General features: G+C 45.7%; 1 protein-coding gene across 1 annotated transcript; it reads left to right on the top strand.

Annotated features, from left to right (window-relative positions):
- The first annotated feature begins 10,832 nt into the window (after positions 1 to 10,832).
- On the top strand, positions 10,833 to 11,406 carry LOC127311640 (uncharacterized). Its single transcript, XM_051342093.2, has one exon. The coding sequence runs from the start codon at positions 10,910 to 10,912 to the stop codon at positions 11,186 to 11,188; it is 279 nt and encodes a 92-aa protein (XP_051198053.1). The 5' UTR covers positions 10,833 to 10,909; the 3' UTR covers positions 11,189 to 11,406.
- The last annotated feature ends 2,256 nt before the right edge of the window (positions 11,407 to 13,662 follow it).

The following is a 13,662-nucleotide window of genomic DNA, read 5'->3' as shown; positions in this document are numbered from 1 at the left end:
GTGTCATGTGAACGTCGACTACATGACACTTCACCATTTATGGGCCTAGGGGAATGCATCTTGTATTCGTTTGCCAATTGCGGGGTTGCCGGAGTGACGAAACCTAAACCCCGTTGGTATATCGATGCGGGAGGGATCGCAGGATCTCGTAGTTTAAGGCTGTGGTTAGATTTAATTCTTAATTACTTTCTTGTAGTTGCGGATGCTTGCAAGGGGTATAATCACAAGTATGTATTAGTCCTAGGAAGGGCGGTACATTAGCATAGGTTCACCCACACAACACTTATCATAACAATGAAGATTATTTAGCCGTATGTAGCGAAAGCACTAGACTAAAATCCCATGTGTCCTCGAGAACGTTTGGTCATTATAAGTAAACAAACCGGCTTGTCCTTTGTGCTAAAAAGGATTGGGCCACTCGCTGCAATTATTACTCTCGCACTTTACATACTCGTACATTATTCAACTGTTACATCAGACCCCCCTGATTACCTGTCTGTGAGCATTTACAGTGAATCCTTCATCGAAACTGCTTGTCAACACCTTCTGCTCCTCGTTGGGATCGACATTCTTACTTATCGAAGATACTACGATACACCCCCTATACTTGTGGGTCATCAAGACTATTTTCTCGGCGCCGTTGTCGGGAGTGAAGCGTTATTGGTAAGTGGAATTGGTAAGGAAAACCTTTCTTGTTGTGCTGATTTTATTTCGCTGCTATAAGTCATTATGGAGAGATCTTCTCTTCAATTTCTATTTGGGAAATCTACTACTACTGCAACGGTAGTGGATGAAGCGCCAGGTGAGGAAGTAATACCATATAAAATACCTATGAAAATTATTGAACGTGTTATGGATAACCGCTATGAAGGGGATGGAACTGTCCACCCCGGTGATCATTTCATCGTTTTTGCATGAATTATGCGGGTTATTCAAATGTGCAGGTATTGCTATGGATGAAGTGAGGAAGAAACTATTCTCTTTGTCGCTGTCCCAGTAAAGCGGCGCATTGGTATAAATTATTGGATAATGGGGATTCTCTTGAATGGAATGATATTGTGCCCGGTTTTATTCTAAGTTCTATCCTCCAAGTGAAATTCATAAGGATCGGAATCGCATATATAATTTTTGGCCTCATGATGGAGAGAGCATCGCCCAAGCTTGGGGGAGATTGAAGTCTTTAATGCTCAAATGCCCCATTCATGAGCTTCCTGGTAATGTTATTATTGATAATTTCTATGCAAGACTTTCTTTTCAAGACAAGACCTTGCTGGATACTTCTTGTTCGGATCATTTACACGCAACAAAGAAGAGTTTAAAAGGGACCTTCTTGATCGAATCCAAGAAAATACTGAAGGATGGGAGAACGACAAAGATCGAGAATCGTGTATAATTTATGATTATAAATGCATTGAAGCTTTTATGGATCTTGATAAATTTCGTAATATGAGTGCTACATATGGTCTTGATTCTCAAGTTGTCAGTAAATCTTTTTAAAGCTTTTGCCTCTCATTATGAATTGCCAAAGAAGAACTTTGATAAGTATCATGAACCATATAAAGATAAAATTGATTCATCTATTAATAAATATGTTGTAGTTGAAACTGCTGATCATGTTATTCCTGAGGTTTATATTGAAAAAACTCCTTTCCCTGCTAAAATGAAGGAGTACTCTGTTATAAATAGTGCGGTTCATAAAAGTGAAAAGAAACCTGTAGAACCCGAAGAACAAATAAAAGTTGAACCTGCTTTGTTGCAATAGTTAAAGATCTTGTGACTGAAAATGTGGAGGATGGTCATATTATTTTCTGTGAAGATGCTTCTAATATTGTTTCACATCCTAATAAACCCAAACAAGCTAGTGTTCCTATGCTATCTGTTAGAATTGGTGATCATTGTTATTATGGATTATGTGATATTGGTGCAAGTGTTAGTGCTATTCCGTATGAGCTTTACACGGAGATTATGCACGAAATTGATTCTTGTGAACTTGAAGATATTGATGTGGTTATTCAGCTGGCTAATAGAGAAACTATTTCTCCAATTGGTATTGTTCGAGATGTGGAAGTTTTATGCGGTAAGATTAAATATCCTGCTGACTTTTTGGTACTTGGTTCTGCTGCTAGTGATTATTGTCCTATTATTTTTGGTAGACCTTTTCTAAATACTTGTGGAGCTATTATAGATTGCAAGAAAGAGAAAATTTTGACTAAATTCGCTGGTGAATCTTATGAGTTTAACTTCTCTAAATTTACTAAAACTCCTTATAAAGCTGATTTGCCTAGTAATGATTTTAAAATGGAGCAATGTGCATCTATTGTTCTTGTTCCTAATAATCCTTTGCAGCAACATTTGGAGGATAGCGAGAGCGAAATTTTTAGGAAAAAGAAAGAGATGAGCTTGAGGAAATTTTTCTTCGCCAACCTATTCTCAAGCATGATTTACCGGTGGAAGATTTGGGTACAACACCGCCACCAAAGGAAGATCCTGTTTTTGATTTAAAGCCTTTACCTGATAATCTTAAATATGCTCATATTGATGATAAGAAAATATATCCTGTTATTATTAGTTCTAAGCTTCAGAGATTGAGGAAGAAAGGTTATTGGAAATATTGAAGAAGCATCGAGGCGCTATTGGCTACACTCTTGATGATTTGAAGGGGATTTCTCCTTCTATTTGCCAACATGCTATTAATATGGAAGATGATGCAAAGCCTGTTGTTGAACCTCGTCGTCTAATTCCGAAGATGAAGGAAGTGGTAAGGAATGAGGTATTACGACTTCTTGAAGCTGGTATTATATATCCTATTGCCGATAGTAGATGGGTTAGTCCTGTGCACCTTGTGTTCCCAAGAAAGGAGGTATGACTGTTGTGCCTAATGATAATGATGAGCTCATTCCTCAAAGAGTAGTTGTAGGGTATAGAATGTGCATTGATTTTCGAAAAGTTAATAAAGTTACTAAAAAAGATCATTACCCTTTACCCTTTATTGATCAAATGCTAGAAAGATTATCTAAAAATACTCATTTTTGCTTTCTTGATGGTTATTGCAGGTTTTCACAAATTGTGTTAAAGCTAAAGATCAAGAGAAAACCACTTTTACTTGTCCCTATGGAACTTATGCTTATAGACGTATGCCTTTTGGTTTATGTAATGCTCTGCTACTTTTCAAAGATGCATGTCTGCTATTTTTCATGGTTTTTGTGAAAGTATTGTAGAGGTATTCATGGATGATTTTTCCGTCTATGGGAATTCTTTTGATAGTTGCTTGCGAAACCTTGATAAAGTTTTGCAGAGATGTGAAGAAACTAACCTTGTTCTTAATTGGGAGAAATGCCACTTTATGGTTAATGAAGGAATTGTATTGGGACATAAAATTTACGAGAGAGGTATTGAAGTTGATAGAGCTAAAGTTGAAGCAATCGAGAAGATGCCTTATCCGAGGGATGTTAAAGGTATTCGTAGTGTTCTTGGTCATGCTGGGTTTTATAGGAGATTTATTAAAGATTTCTCTAAGATTTCAAAGCCTCTTACTAATCTTCTTCAAAAAGATGTACCATTTGTTTTTGATGATGATTGTAAGGAAGCGTTTGAAACTCTTAAGAAAGCCTTAACAACCGCTCCTATAGTTGAACCCCGATTGGAATTTACCCTTTGAAATTATGTGTGATGCTAGTGATTTTGCTGTAGGCGCTGTCCTTGGACAGCGAGTAGATAAAAAACTGAATGTTATTCATTATGCTAGTAAAACTCTTGATGCTGCTCAAAGAAATTATGCTACAACTGAAAAGGAATTATTAGTTGTAGTCTTTGCTTGCGATAAATTTAGATCTTATATTGTTGATTCAAAAGTTACTATTCATACTGATCATGCTGCAATTAGATACCTTATGACAAAGAAAGATGCTAAGCCGAGGCTTATTAGATGGGTACTTCTGTTGCAAGAATTTGACTTACATATTGTAGATAGGAAAGGTGCTGATAATCCTGTATTCTTGATAATTTGTCTAGATTGGAAAATATTGCTTATGATCCTGTTCCTGTTAATGATAGTTTTCCAAATGAACAATTGGCTGTAATAAAGGTGAGCTCGCGAGACAGTCCTTGGTATCTTGATTATGCTAACTTTATTGTTTCCAAGTACTTGCCTCCAACCTTTTCAAATTTCAAAGAAAAGGAGGAAATTCTTTTATGACTTGAGGTATTATTTCTGGGATGACCCACACTTATATAAAGAAGGAGTGGATGGTATTATGCGAAGATGTGTCCCTGAATATGAACAACAGGAGATATTGAGTAAATGTCATGGTAGTGCTTATGGAGGACATCACGCCGGAGAAAGAACCGCGCAAAAGGTTCTACAATCAGGTTTTTATTGGCCAACTCTCTTCAAGGATGCGAGAAAGTTTATTTTATCTTGTGATGAATGCCAAAGGGTTGGTAATATCTCCGAGCGTAATGAAATGCCAATGAATTATACTCTTGTTATTGAACCGTTTGATTGTTGGGGATTTGACTTTATGGGACCTTTTCCGTCTTGAAGGTAACACTCATATACTCGTTGTTGTTGATTATGTTACTAAATGGGTGGAAGCTATACCTACAAAAAGTGCTGATGGTGAGACCTCTTTAAGAATGCTTTTAGATATTATTTTTCCTAGATTCGGAGTACCTAGATATATTATGGTGATGGAGGTTCTCATTTTATTCATGGAGGTTTTAGAAAAACTCTTGCTAGGTATGGTATTAATCATAGAATTGCTTCTCGCTTATCATCCTCAAACTAGTGGTCAAGTAGAGTTATCAAATAGAGAGATTAAATCTATTTTGGGAAAGACCGTTAATAAAACTAGAAAGAATTGGGCTAGTAAATTGAAGGATGCACTTTGGGCTTATAGAACTGCTTATAAAAATCCCATGGGAATGTCACCTTATAAAATGGTTTATGGGAAAGCTTGTCATTTACCTCTAGAACTAGAGCACAAAGCTTATTGGGCTGTTAGAGAATTAAATAAAGATCCTAAACTTGCCGGTGATAAGAGGTTGTTGCAATTGATTTCTCTAGATGAATGGAGGAATGAAGCTTATGAAAATGCTAAGCTCTTTAAAGAGAAAGTTAAAAAATGGCATGATAGGAGGATTATCAAAAGAGAATTTAATATTGGGGATAAAGTCCTATTGTATCGGTCTCGTCTCAGATTCTGTGCCGGGCCATTCCTCTCGAAATGGGAAGGACCATATGTTGTCGAGGAGGTGTATCGTTCAGGAGCAATCAAAATTAGCTCTCTCCAAGGCAATGCTACGCAAGTGGTGAATGGACAAAGACTCAAGCATTATATCTCGGGTGATTCTTATAATGTTGATGTTGATATTATTCAAGTGGAGACACCGGAAGATTTCATCAAAGGGCAAATTGACAGTCCGCCAGAACTCGACTTTGAATAGGTAACAGTACTGGTAATGAAAAGTACGCAATTTACCTTTCGAACTATATTTTTGCTATTTTTGGAAAATATGAGAAATTACGAGTTCGAAACGGAGTGGAAAGGACGCACGAGGGGGTGCCACCATAGGGCGGCGCGGCCTGACCTGGGCCCGCGCCGGCCTATGGTTTGGCCGCCCCGTCGCTCCTTTCCGACTACGTTCGATCTGGTATTTTCCTTATTTCGCGAAAATATTTGCTATATAATCTCCCGGACCCCGGAGGTCCGTATATCGTGTTTTCGACGTGTTTTGTTTCGAGCTGTTTCGCTGTGATTTGTTTCGGATCTAGAGTCATCATGTCTTCGTCGGAAACTCCGAAGGACGGCTCCAGCAAGGATGTTGGCAACTTGTACATGGAGGAGCTGAAGATGCACCCCAAGGAGTTGCTGCTCGTTGAAGGAGAACTGCAGGTCAAGGATGTCCAGGGTCCTAAAGGAGAAGGAAGCCTGGAAGATAGGATGGAGAAGTTAGAACAAGAGGTTTTCAAGTACAAGAAGATGGCTGAGCGTGAGGTGGATATCTTCCACAGGATTGTGTCTGAACTCATTCTTGAACATGAGAAGGAAATCGCAAAGCTTTGGAGCGACATCCTCTCGCTTCACGACACCACCAACAAGCTCCAAGCACAACTCTATGATTTTCAGAATCGTAATCGTGAGTATGAAAACAGTTTAAATACATAAGCCGTGCTCCTAGTTTCAGATCCCCGAGACCAAGACGTCGTTTCTTGATGGAGAGCCTCTTCCTTGGAAGTTTGATGACGGGAGTTCATCACCACCATCGCCGCAGAGTAATTCATCATCGGTATTGGCATCCCCTTGGTTTGTTCCAAGCTTGGGGGAGTGCCGCGGTATCACATTATCACTACCTTTTACTTTTATTGTCAAGTAGTATCATATCATGAGTAGGGAAGTTATCATATAAGATGGGTTGCGTTTGGAAGTATTTCTCCTTTGGTTGGTTGTCTATGTATCCCTTGGTGTGAGTTATCGTTATGGAATATTAATGGGAAGTCTTATCATTTACATATTGCACATCTTATTTTAGTTTGCAATCTCTACTATATGATTCACCTTGTTGTTAGTATTGGTATCACTTTGGGAGCATTGAATAAATCTATTTGGTTTTGGCAAACTTAGCATTGGTCAATAGCAACAACACTTTGAAGTTTAAATAGAAAAGAGAAATACATGTAGTTGTTTCATTGTCTTTCTTGTTAGCTCATAGCTTATTATTCTGAAGTTAAAATTGTTTGTGTTTGCAAGGAAGATGCATGATTGTTTCTATCATATGTATATTTGTTTGTTTCCTTCGACTCTTATGCTTGCTAATTAACCTTGCTAGCCAAAGACCTGTACTGAGAGGGAATACTTCTCGTGCATCCAAACCTTAACCCAAACCTATGTCATTTGTGTCCACCATACCTACCTACTACATGGTATTTTCTGCCATTCCAAGTAAATACTTCATGTGCTACCTTTAAACAATTCAAAACTTAGTATCTCTTATTTGTGTCAATGTTTCATAGCTCATGAGGAAGTATGTGGTGTTTTATCTTTCAATCTTGTTGGGCAACTTCCACCAATGGACTAGTGGCTTCATCCGCTTATCCAATAATTTTGCAAAAAGAGCTGGCAATGGGATTCCCAGTCCCAAATTGATTAAACTAAATAGACACTCCTCCATGGTATGTGATTGATGGACGGCACCCGAAGGATTCGGTTAGCCATGGCTTGTGTAAGCAAAGGTTGGGGGGAGTGTCATCATCATAATTAAGCTAAAATAAAAAGGCACTCCTTCATGGTATGAGATTGTTGGCGAGTGCACCCGAGGATTCGGTTAGCCATGGTTTGTGAAAGAAAGGTTGGAAGGAGTGCCACACAAAATGGAAATAATATGGGAGCCGCTCTTAGGAGGTTGTCTGGCAAGGGGGTTAGAGTACCCGCTACCAGTCATTGACAACAACAAACACCTCTCAAAATGTTACTTTTATTACCTCTATATGATTGCAAAACTGAAAAAGCTCTAGCACATGATTTAATCCCTGTTTCCCTCTGCGAAGGGCCTGTCTTTTACTTTATGTTGAGTGGTAAACCTATTTCCCTCCATCTCAAGCAAGCATTTGAGTAGTTGTGATCAAACCATTATATTGTGATTTGCTACATCATGTCTTTTATTCTTCCTTGTTTAGTACAAGTTTTATCTGAATGAATATAGCTTTGCAAGTTATCAATGATTATGAGAAGACCATTACGATTGAGTATGCAAGTTGTGCCTTATAAACTTTAACATGAGAGCGCTGCTCAATGAGATAAATATAATCTGTTAATTGTTCTCTGACCAAGAACGAAGTTTGCCATCACCAATCATGATTTCTCATGCACCTTTACTTGTGATTACCTTATACTTGTTTCAATATGAGTTATAAGAGGTTGTTTACTATAATGTCCTGTGTGAATGAATATGATGCTTCTTGTCCGTATTTTATTTATCGACTCTTCACTCCATAAACATGTGGTCATGTCTATCGAGTTCAGTTTCGCTTGGGGACAAGCGAAGTCTAAGCTTGGGGGGAGTTGATACGTCCAATTTGCATCACTATTTTATATCATAATTTGCTGTTATTCATTGATATATTTCATATTGGGACACATTACTTATGTTATTTCATCTATTTTGCATGTTTCATCGTTATTGGAGGATCGAACACCGGAGCCAGGATTCTGCTGGAAAAAGCACCGTCGGAACGCAATATTTCGGAAGATCAACTACGGAAGGAAATTATACCAAAAATCCTATTTTTCAAGATGACGAAGGAAGCCGAAGGAGGAGCCGGGAGCAGCCGGGGTGGGCCCACACCCTAGGGCGGCGCGGCCCAGGCCACTGGCGCGCCGGCCAGTGGTGTGGAGGGCCCACGACCCCTTTCGCCTCCTTTTCTTCGCCAAACCCTTCGTCCCGAAGACCTAAGCCACGAGAGGGTACCTCGCGAAGAGTTCTGACCGCCTCTGGCGGGCGGAGAACACCGAGAGAAAAGAGCTCTCCGGCGGGCGGGAATCCGCCGGGAAATTCCTCCGGGAGGGGAAATCGACGCCATCGTCACCGTCATCGAGCTGGACATCATCGCCATCACCATCATCATCATCTCCACCATCAACATCGCCGTCATCACCGCTGGACACCGTCACCGCCGTAGCAATTTGGGTTTGATCTTGATTGTTTGATAGGGGAAACTCTTCCGGTATCGATTTCTACTTGTTGTTGATGCTATTGAGTGAAACCATTGAACCAAGTTTATGTTCAGATTGTTATTCATCATCATATCACCTCTGATCATGTTCCATATGATGTCTCGTGAGTAGTTCGTTTAGTTCTTGAGGACATGGGTGAAGTCTAAATGTTAGTAGTGAATTATGGTTGAGTAATATTCAATGGTGTGATATTTAAGTTGTGGTGTTATTCTTCTAGTGGTGTCATGTGAACGTCGACTACATGACACTTCACCATTTATGGGCCTAGGGGAATGCATCTTGTATTCGTTTGCCAATTGCGGGGTTGCCGGAGTGACAGAAACCTAAACCCCCGTTGGTATATCGATGCAGGAGGGATCGCAGGATCTCAGAGTTTAAGGCTGTGGTTAGATTTAATTCTTAATTACTTTCTTGTAGTTGCGGATGCTTGCAAGGGGTATAATCACAAGTATGTATTAGTCCTAGGAAGGGCGGTACATTAGCATAGGTTCACCCACACAACACTTATCATAACAATGAAGATTATTTAGCCGTATGTAGCGAAAGCACTAGACTAAAATCCCATGTGTCCTCGAGAACGTTTGGTCATTATAAGTAAACAAACCGGCTTGTCCTTTGTGCTAAAAAGGATTGGGCCACTCGCTGCAATTATTACTCTCGCACTTTACATACTCGTACATTATTCAACTGTTACATCAAACCCCCCTGATTACCTGTCTGTGAGCATTTACAGTGAATCCTTCATCGAAACTGCTTGTCAACACCTTCTGCTCCTCGTTGGGATCGACATTCTTACTTATCGAAGATACTACGATACACCCCCTATACTTGTGGGTCATCACGCTGCAGCTGGCATGAGGAGCTCTGGCGGGGAGGAAGGCGCACGTCGCGCCCACGTCGCTGCAGGGCCGGCCACCATGCCGCTCGCAAAGAAGCCGCCGCCCCTGGTCGTCGTGCGCGCGGCGATGTGCACCCGCGCGAGGCGCTCGTCTCGGCCGAGCTCGCCGTGCATCCATACATCCATCCATCTGACGGGAAGGAAGAAGCTCGCAAGCAACATGGGCGTCAAGGGATTCGTCGAGGGCGGCATCGCCTCAATCGTCGCCGGCTGCTCCACCCACCCGCTCGACCTCATCAAGGTCCGGATGCAGCTGCAGGGGGAGGCCTCGGCGGCCGCCGCCGCGCCACAAGCCGCTCTCCGCCCGGCGCTCGCCTTCCAGTCGGGGACACACACCGTCTCCCTCCCGGCAGCTGCGACAACAAAGCCCGGGCCGATCTCCGTCGGCGCGCAGATCCTGCGCGCCGAGGGCGCCGCAGGCCTCTTCTCCGGCATCTCCGCCACCGTGCTCCGCCAGACACTCTACTCCACGACGCGGATGGGGCTCTACGACATCCTCAAGAAGCGGTGGACGCAGGAGAACGGCGGGGGCCTGCCCCTCCACCGCCGGGACGCGGCGAGCATGGGCGGGGCACGGGCGGGGCGAGCCCTGGCGGGGCGGAGGTCGCCGGGGCGGGGGCGAGCTGTGGCGGGGCGAGCCGTGGCCGGGCGGGGGCGGAGCTCATCGGGCTGGTTCAACTAGTACTAGTATGTGGAGAAGAGGAATAGTGTTTTGGATCGTGTGTGGGGTTGGGGAACAAAAATGAGGACGGATGTCTGTGTGCGTCCGCGCGACATCCGCGTGTCCGCGGGACAACCCAAACGGATGAAATACACCGTCCGTTTGGGTCAGCCGGTTGGAGATGCCCTTATCAGCACGCCCCTTTGTTAAACCCAGTCAAGGAGCAACCGACAGTACACCCGGGAAATGCGGATCGCTCTGCCACGTGGCCTTTTCCCTGTTGCAGCTCTAGGCGGCCGACTTCGGATGCGAGGTCGACTTCCCCTTCCAATAAAAAAGTGTCCATCCACGACGCATGCTAGTAGGAGTAGCTGCGCACTAGCTTGTTCCTTTCCTCTACCTAATCCATGTCGATCGACATCGCGTAGCTGTCAGGCCGCGTCAGCCTCCTCCACCCTTCGCAGCAGGCCAGCCACGCGTCGCACGGCGATTCGTCCACCTGGAGCACGGCTCCGCCTATATAATACCCCCGCTCGACCAGCTAGCCGGAGAAGGAAAGCAATTCAAAGCAACAACCACAGCAAGAAAACACAACAGATAGAGATCGAAACCAAGAAGATGCAGCACGCCAAGGTGAAGGTGAAGGACAGCGCGAGCGCAATGAAGGCGAACGCGACGATCACTCGGGCCAAGGTGGCCGAGAAGGCGGAGGCGGCGACGGCGAGGTCGCACGACGAGCGGGAGCTGGCGCACGAGCGCGGCAAGGCCAAGGTCGCCGCCGCCGAGATGGAGCTGCACCAGGCCAAGGTGGCGCACCGCGAGGAGGCCATGGAGCACCGCCTCCGCAAGCACGTCCACGGCCACAAGAAAGACGACAAGCACGCCGGCGGTCACTGATATATTCAAGCATGATTGACCCGGCCCGCGCGTGTGTGCGTGTATATGTGGTGTGTGTTTGTGATGTAGCCTGGCTGAATTTCCTCTTTTTCTTTCCCTTTATTACTTCCGTACTGTGCGCCGTACGTGTTAGTGTTGATTTGACGTCGGCCTCGATTTGACTTCACATTGACATTGTTGGTAATTAATAAAAAAAAGAGTCGATAATGTTTTCTGTATACTGCTTCAATATATACTTCCAGAGATTACAATTTTATGCTTTTCGTCGGCCGATTCATGTTGCAACTTTATGCGACCCATAAGACATGATATACTTACTTTGAAACTATAAGAGCATCTCCAGTCGCGTCCCCGAAGCGTCCCCAACCCGATTTGGGCGCGCAAAAAAACGGTTCCAGCTGCGTACCCCAAAGCTGATTTTTGTCCGGAACGGCCGATACGGTGTCCGGCGCCCCGAGCCCATCCCCGTCCCACAGGGGGCACGCCGGACACAACGAAAAGCGAGGCGAAGCGACGCGGACCCGACGACGTCAGCGGCACAGAAGCCTAAAACCCCGTCGTCTACCTTTGGTCAAGCGACGTTAATGGCGTCCCTGGTTTCCCAGGCGATGCAGGGACGCGTCTCGTCGTGCATGGCCGCGTGGCCGTCCGCACCGGCGTTATTGCGTGCAACCACCCGCTGCCGCCACTGTACATTAAGACGCCCTGCGGTCCCTCCCAGACCTTCTTCTCGCCGCTCCAAATAATGTCGACCTCGTCCTCCCGCAAGATCACCGCGGCGAACGGCTTCGGCCGCGGCAGCCTAACCGTGCCGGAGGCGTGGGCGCTGTACCACGCCCGATATCCTGTCCCGCCGGACATGCGCCTGCCAAGCAGCGGCGGCTGGAAGATGGCCGTGAACGGCATTGGTGTCCCACCGCCGTCGAATCCGGGCACGGAGCAATGGAGGGACGGCATCAAGGCCCGGCGGGCTCAACTCACCGCCGAGGAGCGGGCGGATCCGACATGGGCGGCCAAGGACAATGATGACTGGTGGGCCACATACTTCAAGGGCAAGTACGACGTTGAGATGCACAACACCACCGGCCTCATCGGCGGGCCCAACAGCTGGAACAGGGACGACCGTGCCCTGTTCTGGGGCGTTCCGGGGCGCACCCTCGACAGCGTCATTCGTGGCATCCGCAACGGCGCTCCAACGTTGGAGACGCCGCCATCACCGCCACCGTCTCCTCGAGGAGGACCACCGCAATGGCAGCCGAGGAGGACCACGTACTCGTCCTCCTCAAACTCTTCTTCCTCAGGACCGGCCCGATCGACGCCGTCCTCGTCGTACCGCTCGGCGCCCTACACCGTCCCCAAATGCGTGGTGAAGGAAGAACCAGCGACGTCCGTCAACACGAGGTGTGGCGGCAGCGGCAGCCGATGGCAGCACGAGAGGCGTGGCGTCGCCCTCCTCATCCCGAAGCCGGAGGTGAAGGAGGAGCCGGAGGAAGCGGCGCAGGCGGCGCTGCTGGCGGAGTACGAGCGGCAGCAGCGGCTCATCGCCAGCAGCGATGACCCCGAGGATTGCCTAGGGCTGCGAGCGGCGTTCTTGGCGTCGCTCAACGACAAGGACGCCTGGAGGGGCGACATCGAGACGGCGATCGCCATGTCCATCCATGACTCCGGCAAGCCGCTCGTGGACCTCACCGACGACGGCGAGGCAGGGCCAAGCGGCCTGGTGAAGGACGAGCCCATCGACGAGCCCGTCGAGCGCGTCAAGCAGGAGGTCGTCGCCGACGACATGTACAACTTCCACCAGTACTATGACGCCTCCGGCCGCCGCAAGTACTTCTAGATTAGGTTTAGTTTAAATTTAGTCAAATTTCGTTCAAATCTATGTAATATATGCCAAGTTTGGATGAATTTAATCGAATCTCTCGCTTAAGTTTAAAATTTTCGAAATTTTGTTTGGGGCACGCGACTGGGGAGCGACGTCCCTCAAACGCGGTACGAACGAAACACATCCCCAAACACTCAATCGGGCGCGGTTTGGAGGACGCGAATGGAGATGTTCTAACTCTGTAATAAACGTCTACACCCCACTGACCCACTCACATACAGTCTCACCACCTGTTTCACTCCCACGTCCACTGACGTCTCCTTCACCACGGCGCAGCTCTTCAAGGAAACGCGTGGAAGAAATATAGAGAGGAATCTCTATTTTATTTTCTGTATTTTTCTCCCTCCACATATCCACTATATATAGGTTTTTTTTTTGAGGAATTCGGCCGCTCTTTATTCATCAAGGATAGAGAGTTGTACAGGCATACATAAACCCTCCGGCGGCTCTAAGAGCCAGCTGGCGACCGATGGCTAAACTAACAGCGCTACGGGCGAGGCGATGAGCCTCACCATTGGTGCTTCTACCCTCATGGCGGAAAGACACCGACGAGAAAAGAGTCTTAGTCTCCTTTATCTCATCAACAATCATA

Source organism: Lolium perenne, chromosome 7 (genome assembly GCF_019359855.2).
Source record: "Lolium perenne isolate Kyuss_39 chromosome 7, Kyuss_2.0, whole genome shotgun sequence".
NCBI lineage: Eukaryota > Viridiplantae > Streptophyta > Magnoliopsida > Poales > Poaceae > Lolium > Lolium perenne.
Note: the sequence above shows the minus strand (reverse complement) of the source record. Positions and strands in the feature narration are given on the sequence as shown.

Coding starts and splice junctions, on each gene's coding strand:
- LOC127311640 (XM_051342093.2), top strand. CDS start 10,910: ATGCAGCACGCCAAGGTGAAGGTGAAGGACAGCGCGAGCGCAATGAAG.